Genomic DNA, 8,258 nt, shown 5'->3' with positions numbered 1-8,258 from the left:
TGCATTACTCCATAAAAGTTAAAAGTGCTCTTAGTAGAGGGGTCTTTATAATGAAAAAAACTAAACCAAAATCAAAATTCTTTCAATACATTTACCAAGTTTCATCATAACCAGTATTATTCACCAAGCAGACAGACAGATGAATGCGATGAAAGTAACAGGCACATTTCATAATTGTTTAATTCACTGTTCACAATTCAAAATTTATGTTACCACTTCGTTTTACACAAACTATCGTCAGTAAAAAAGAATATTAATGAAATTCATTATATGAAAGAAGCCTTGTAAGACAATTCAAAATTAAACCAGTACGGTACTTCTTTTCATTTATTTCATCACTTCTCGCATACCCTGAAAAACATACTCTTCGCCAGTGGTACAAAATATTTGTATCAACCAAGTTCTACCAATATACATGAGTTCTACAAGTTAGCTGCAATCTCTCATGGCTAAAATTTGGATGGCAGAAGAAATAAAATAAACAATGTTGGCTAATAGCAGGGAGAAGCAAATGCTACAAATAAACACATGCTCATACTACAGAATCTGAAAAATATAATTTGACATTTTGGCTGACTGGAGAGACAAATAATTTATGGAAACATCTTGTAACAGGAATATCTCCCACATTTTTCATGTAAGTATCACTTCCTGCTGCTTTTATCTTTATCTTCATCTTTGCGATCTTTCTTTTCCTTAGATAAACTACCGACAGCTTGACGGACTGCCTCGCTCTGAGGATCTACACCGGGCAGGTTCTCCAGCACACTCTGCAGGAATTCAGGATCGTTCATCACTTCAGAATAATCTTCATCTCCCTCTACTTCCATTGGAATTTCTTTTGCTTTCTGAACTTCCTTCTTCACTGCTGTGTCATCTTTTCCTCCAGCCTGATCTTCTGTGTGAAGAGGATGGGTTAATATTAGGTCTAATTTCTGAAGTTTAAATTGTAAGCACATTCTATTATACAATTAAATAAACTGCTCTATAAAGAAGTTCTTCAGAAACTAGTAGTCACTGAGGTAGTTAAGAAATTCTCTTCCTTTTATGGAATCAAAAATTAATTACCATGTTCACAACAGCCTGCCAGTGCATCCTATTCTAGGCCACATGAACCCAAACTACATCCTCTCATACTTTCATATTATCTACCCAGATACACCTACATCTCCCAAATGGTCTCCAGCATTCAGGTATCAGGCTAAAATTTTATAAGAATTTCTCCTTTCATTTGTGCTACATGTACTGCAAATCTCATACTCCTGGATTTGATAACATTAATATTTACTCGAGTATAAATTAAGAAGCTCATCATGCAATTTGCATAATCTCCTGTTACCTCTTTCCTCTTAGGTCCGCATATTCTCCTTTGCAACCTGTTCTGATATACTATCAAGTTTCTAGTTCTGTGCATTCTTCAATTATAAAACATCAATACATTCTCTTACATTCTGATTAAGCTGTAATGTTCTCCAACTACATTTGAACAGTTATAAATATGTGAAATAATTTAGCTATTCTGTGAATTAATTTACGGCAATGACATCAAGCAAACTTACGAGCATCTTGCATAGACATCTGCATGGCAAAAGCAATCTGTTCTTCCTCAGTCATGTGAGCAAAATCAGGAACAGCTGGTGTGCTCTGCTCCTCTTCTCCACCTTCAAGTGACATGGCCAGAGCACGTTCCAGCATGGCTTCTTCATTTGGAGCTACAAACAAATTGACAAGTCTCCTGTTGCAATGACAAAGTGCTATTCCATCACTAGACTTACTGCAGTGCGTGGAGGAAAAAATAAAACTCTATAAGATTCACTGCTGTTGGAACTCAATTTCACTATTTTCCGCACCGCACAAACAGCGCATTTGTTCCAATCAAGTGTGACATGCCGGGTATTGTATTAGGAGCAGATCAGTCTTTTGTAACCTTGCTCTATATTATTTAACAATGATGAATACAGAATAAATTATACTGCTGGTAACATAACATATTTTTAATACTTAATATACAGGTATTGTACCTTCCTTAACGGGAGTTGGGGCTGGGGTGCTTCCATCTGCAGCTGATGCCACTTGAGCACGTCTAGCTTCTTCCTCCTGCCGCTGTCTCTGCTCTTCCATCGACACTCGGAGAGCCTAAAACAAGAAAAAAGTTAAATTCAAGAAACAACACATCACTTGCTATAAGTCAACTTACTACCACTGGATTTACATGCACATCACATATTCTGGTTGTGTGCGTCAATTTACGTAACACCAAATGAATAAATAAAAACTGGATATGGTAATTGGTTATAAGAATTAAATAGAAAACTAGTCACTGTCAGATTCAATCTGCAGGCTGCCAACATGATTTAAATGCCGTCTGAGAAACGGGTATCTCAGGTGACGGAAACGTCTGAGTGGAGTCCTACCAAAAACATCAACTGAAAATGATGCATATGGACGGGCAACTGGGTGGTGTCTGCAGGTAGAAAAAAAAAAACTTTTGAACAGAATAATATATCCTTCAACCAACTTCCCACATTAATCATTATTCTAAGCATTGGTTATATGACATACAGCAGTTAAAATGTTTGATTAGATACTTGCTTTCATTCAGTATCTAATATCTTGGATTTTCATTTAAATGAGGTATTCACTCAGAATGGCCGCACATCGCAGTATGGCACAATGTTAATATTAAATCTCTCTTTAATAAAACTATAATATTCAAACTTATCACATATTTGAAGCCAGTCTCATTAATGTGAAGCAATCATATGCTCGTGGAGTGAGATTCTCCTAAGAAAAAGAACATTTGCATAATGGCCAGGGTACATCTGTGCAGATTAACTGATTAACATTACTCAAAAACACTGTTTTACCTTACGGTCTGAATGAGATCAAAATATGAAACTGATAAGGAGAGATTTGAAAATAGGTAGTTGTAGTCTATTTCCTTGCATTTGCCTGGAAAGACAGAGCAAAACCACAAAGAAACTAAGGACAGTAGGATAGCCAGTAACTCAGCCATAATTCAAATTTTCCAAATATAAGTCTAAAGGATGCATGTTCACTTAAACACACAAAAGAACTTACCAGTGCAAGTTCCGGATCTTCATTTGGATCAACCCCAAACTCAAATCCAGACCCACCGAGTCCAGCTCCTCCCATTCCATCCTCGCCCTGTTTTTTTTTAAAAAAAATTGGTGTTAAAATAATTTTATTTTATTTTATGACAATAACACTATTAAATAATTTCATATACTACAGACTCATCTGTAACAAGCACTCTCTTAATTATCTCTCTGACTTAACTGCTGACTTCTGGGAATCCCCAAGTTCCAAACATAATGAAATACTTCTTAAAAAATATATTTAGAACTATTTCAGATAGCCACCAATACACATTGTTTGGCAGGTTTTGAGGTGGTTGGTGTTGTCATTTTCTTAATATTATACACTTTTGTTTCCTAAAAAAGAGCCAAATTAAAATATTGGTGTTGTATGGTGTGTCTATAACTGATACGTCATTAGGCTCAGTGTATTTGTCATGCTATGTCACATTTCTATTACTTTTTATTTATTTACTGTTTCTCCAAGCAAAGCATTTAACTTCAGATTAAGGAGCTGTTTGAATAAATGTCATACCACTTAATCCGTTTTGCATTGGTTAAGTAGGATGCCATCAAAATCAAAGAAAATCATAGATTAATATACTGGCACAGTTCAAAACACAGAAATTCCACAGATGCTTCCATCAATGGCAGAATTACTGGTCTCGCTGTATTATGTCACAAACAAAATTGAAGGGAACAGTGCTCCTACTTCTTTATCACCCTGAACATAATAAAATATATCGTAATTACAAATATGATATAACAAAAGAACATTCAAATTAACAATGTGGCAAATTGTCACGTGTAAAAAGGGGGGGGGGGGATCTGAATGAAAATTTTCTGATCACATCTTCTAATTGGAAAAGAATCTGCTTAAACCTTACCTGAATAACAGGAGATGAGATAAGTGCATCAGACAGGTGAGGCCCTGGAGGTACTGATACTAGGTGACTACCAGCTCCATCCTTGCCGTTCAAAGTATTGATAAATGCTGTGAGTAGTTCATTGTTTGATACCTAGATACATTCATGCAGGCATTAGATAAAATTCTGTATCATTGAACAGAACAGAATAGAAAAGAATATGTCCATCATTGTTTCCAAATTTTCAAGTTGAAACTTGGTAGAAGAATGCACAGATGTTGCATATCAATACCAGATAAATCAGTTACAATTTTGCATTATTGTTTGGAAGAACAGGGATGCAACATCACAAACTAAATTTGCCATGATGGTTTTGAAAAGAATGGTTTGAAGAATTGAAGTTTGACAAAATAAAGTAAGTGTAGCTGTTTAAAGTGGTGTAGCATGAATCTTCTCTGTAAGTTTGTGTTACTTATCAACTATTTAAAAGAATATGACTGTTTTTTGTCGAGTAATCTGTGGTTTGAGGGGGAAGAAGAAAAACTGAAGATGTCTGATACTTACGGTAACACAAAAACACACATCATTTCTAAAAGGTATTTTATATTCATTTTGAACTTTTAGTATAATTCTCAGAAACTTTGATAGAATGTACCAAAAACAAACTTTACTATTTTTAAGCTTCAAGTATAAAGGCTTGTATACTGTGATATGATATTATACCTATGTGTAAACATGAACTTCAAAACAAAAAATATACTTCAACAGCTGTTCACATAATCTTATTTATAATTTTAAGTAACTACAAATACAGTTAAAATACCCTTAAAAGAGGGATCAATGAAAGTTAAAAAATGCAATAAAAACTTTTACTACAACAGCAAAGTCTGTGTTGTACAGCAACTGATTTCAGTGGCATCCAACTTGCATAGTTCTCACCTGAGGACTCACCTCCTCACCAAAGCTCACAATGTCAACATTCACCTTCTCCTTCTTGAGTCTCTTTGCCAGTTTTACAAGCTCCTTCTCCTCAGTCTCAACTGGACTTCCAACAAAAGCAACGATACGCATTTTGTGGTTCTTACCCTGGCGATGCTTTAATGCCAACTACAACATTTTCAATAGCATTTATATTATAGAAGAATAAAGCAATTTAATTACTAATGTAAATCTAACAGCTCTCTTTTTCAAGAGCTAAGTTGTTCCAAAAGAGTAACTGTCAATATTTCATCAGCTGAATAACTCTTAGTGTTCTGATAAAGAAGACAAAAAAGTTGGAAATGCCAACTGTTGATTTGACAATCGGTATTACTGATTTGAAAGTCCATACCCTATGTATATGGGACTATATTCTGAGAAAGAAGTTGTTCTTTAGTGCTGCTTCAGGAATTTGATGTACAGCTTCAGGGTTAAAACACCACTGCATAAAAATTAATTATTTAATCCATCTTGTCCTACACCAAATTTAGGCCATGAAAAGAATAAATAAACACGAAGGTGATATAACAAATAAATATGAAATGCTTTACAATTGATTTATACCTATAAATATGGGCAATCATAGGAAACAAAGAGGATCTCATTGTGCTGGGAAACACACTATGACATGCAATGGCATCCTTGAAATGCAATTTCATTTCACTATTTTTAACCAACTAACATGGCTGAAAATCCAAGATTTTATTAATGCTAGTCACCATGAAAGCTTTAGACCATATGTCAATTACCATGTTAACATGAACACACAATTACTTCAACTTACATGAGCAATACGAATGCCAGTCAGAAGATTGATATTACCCTGTGGCTGAACCTGGTGGAGCTTTGACAGAATTCTGCCTACATCAGATGTCAAGGTTGCCAGCACTTCAACACTATGGGGGGGAAAAAGAAGAGAATTTCAACAGTGCCACACAATTAGCCTTTTATCACAACACTTGACTCAATCACATAGTAATAGCACTTTAACTTCTGAGGGAAACAACATCAAAAGCTACAGGGAGAATATTTGGTGCCATACTACGGCACAACCTTTCTGCTATGCACAATCACTGTGTCAGTTACTGGGAATAAATGCAAATTAGCAGTGGTGATGAAAGAGGTTCAATTATACCTAATATTCTGAAAATCAATGCAACATAACACAAGAAGATCCTTGCAGATTAAACTTTCAGTACAATAACTCAACAGGCCACAGGAAGCACCACACTAGATTCTGAAACACTAAAAGACCCCAGTGTAACAGGGTTATGTTAATAAGTTCTATTACAAATTATTTTACAAACGTTCACACTGTGCTATAAGAATAATTGATTTTAATAATTCTGTTCGCTCTTTTCATGGAAGCAATTCAGGAGTCCCTGTTAAAAATAGGAAATAATGCAATCATAAAATAAACATATAAAAACGGTCTCTTTTAAGCAAACTACAAACAAAAGGCATTGTGGGCCTTCAGAAGAAGAATTATGTGAATCCCTGCCCTTGACAACGTCCAAAGCTTTAATAACATAACCTGTAAGAAGATAAACTATTTAATCAACTATGATACACCAACATTCATTAATTTATTTTATTTTATTCTGTAGATCAAGATACATTGATATAGGACTTGTCAATCTATATTATACATCAAGAAAGTACAGTAGTGTTTATAATATAAATTTATTGAACATGCATTCTATACATCTGCTTGAATCAGTAGCCAATTTTCGAGAAATCTTCATTCAGATAATCTTCCCTTAACAACTAACTCCTTCAGCTTCTTTTTAAACTTGTTGTTTTCAATATGTTAACATTGTTAGGCAATTTGTTATAGAAGATACATCCTGCTACTAATGGTTTACTGGTATACAGTTCTAACTTACATACAAACTTATGATAGTCTTTGTTATTTTTTGTGTTGAATGAATGCACTTGTTTATTAACTGTGCAGTTACACTTTTCTTTTACATATAAGATTGTTTCTTGAATGTACAACGAGTACACTGTTAGTATCATTAGATTCCTAAAACTATCTCTGCATGATTCCAAATGTTTTAACCCTGCAACACTCCTTACTGTCATTTTTTGAAGAATAAATATTCTGCTAGTGAGTACCTTTGCACACTTTCCCCATACTACGATTCCACATGACAGAAACAAATTATTCAGTCATACTTACATCAGACTCTTCATAAAACACTTACTTGGCTAAAGTCAAAAGACCAACATTATTCTCTGGATTTGATCTTGTCTTGGAATGACATACAAGATTGACAGCGTCTTGTTGTGCTTGTAATCTCGTCGGAAGAAAATCCCCATTTCGCATATAATCGCTGTTGTCGACACTAAATAAAGAAAACACTAAGGAATTAACAACGTTCGCCTACAAATACTATTATTAATCATGTACAGTAAAAATACAATATATCAACTTTGCAATGTCATCTTGGAAGCAATAGTAATTGAAACCATAACCTATAAGTGTATCACATGAAAATGATTTAGTAGCAAGCAAAATTGTTGGTACACTGAGGCATGAAGAGTGTTAATATTGAGGTAAACATATATACTTTGTAGTTACCATATCATAGTACTCTCCAACACCATCTTGACGAAAAAAATAAATCTTGCCGCACACGGACTAGCAACCTTTAACGCAAACAACTATGATCTAGAAAACACTAAGGACAGATGCTAGAATCACAGATTATATTAGGAGAGGTACACCAGCACAGAAAACCATTTTCGAACAAATGAAAACCGATATTCGAAAGCACAGATTAATTCCATGGTAATTGGTTTGAGAGGTATCGGCATGTGTGGTCTGTACTACCATCTGTCCGCCATATATAATTAATACTACGGTAGCGATAACGATACCTCAGCGGGTAATAATTTTACTTCCACAATTTCACCCCCCTTCTCCTCAAGATTTCACTCATTTCACACAAATTAATAATTCTGGGACATTGTATGCATGTATGGATTTGTTGTCAGTTGCTCTGTTACGCCCATCCATGTGAATGAAATGTATTGGGAAACAGTCACTGGGAAGACCAAAGAAGAGATTGGAGGACATCATAATAATGATATGTCATGACTTTTTCAGCTTTCAGAATATTTTTTACGGAAAATGTTCAGTTAACTGAGTTAATATTTTACTGATTTAGAGTACATTGAATTCATAGTAAACACAAATCTTTCTTGGTTTGGACACCACTTATATGTAAACAATAAATAAAGTTGAGAATGAAACAATGAAGAGCTACAAGGATGTTATATTAATAACGACTAACTAGACGATACTTGCTTA

At 34.6% G+C, this 8,258-nt stretch overlaps 1 protein-coding gene across 2 annotated transcripts; it reads right to left on the bottom strand.

The window, feature by feature from the left end:
• Window positions 1-71: 71 nt before the first annotated feature.
• On the bottom strand, window positions 72-7,686 carry Rpn10 (regulatory particle non-ATPase 10). Of its 2 annotated transcripts, none has more exons than XM_022063657.2 (9): window positions 7,527-7,686; window positions 7,150-7,290; window positions 5,727-5,838; window positions 4,904-5,071; window positions 3,986-4,117; window positions 3,082-3,168; window positions 2,022-2,136; window positions 1,560-1,712; window positions 72-898 (listed from the first exon to the last, which is right to left on the bottom strand). In XM_022063657.2, exons 1-9 carry the CDS (start codon window positions 7,550-7,552, stop codon window positions 645-647), a joined length of 1,188 nt encoding a protein of 395 aa, XP_021919349.1. In that variant the 5' UTR covers window positions 7,553-7,686; the 3' UTR covers window positions 72-644. The 2 variants fall into 2 exon arrangements, with proteins under 2 accessions (XP_021919349.1, XP_021919350.1); XM_022063658.2 differs by having other exon boundaries at window positions 4,916-5,071.
• Window positions 7,687-8,258: the final 572 nt, after the last annotated feature.

This window comes from Zootermopsis nevadensis, unplaced genomic scaffold (genome assembly GCF_977971745.1).
Source record: "Zootermopsis nevadensis isolate Lab colony 2312 unplaced genomic scaffold, Znev_1.0 Znev_ptg000020l, whole genome shotgun sequence".
Classification (NCBI taxonomy): Eukaryota; Metazoa; Arthropoda; class Insecta; order Blattodea; family Termopsidae; genus Zootermopsis; species Zootermopsis nevadensis.
The sequence above is the reverse complement of the archived record's forward strand: the minus strand, read 5'-3'. Positions and strand labels throughout refer to the sequence as shown.

Coding starts and splice junctions, on each gene's coding strand:
- Rpn10 (XM_022063657.2), bottom strand. CDS start 7,552: ATGGTGTTGGAGAGTACTATGATATG. Junction 4,118..4,903: donor GTGAGGAGGTGAGTCCTCAG/GTGAGAACTATG, acceptor GAATGTATCTAG/GTATCAAACAATGAACTACT. Junction 2,137..3,081: donor AAGATCCGGAACTTGCACTG/GTAAGTTCTTTT, acceptor TTCTTGTTTTAG/GCTCTCCGAGTGTCGATGGA.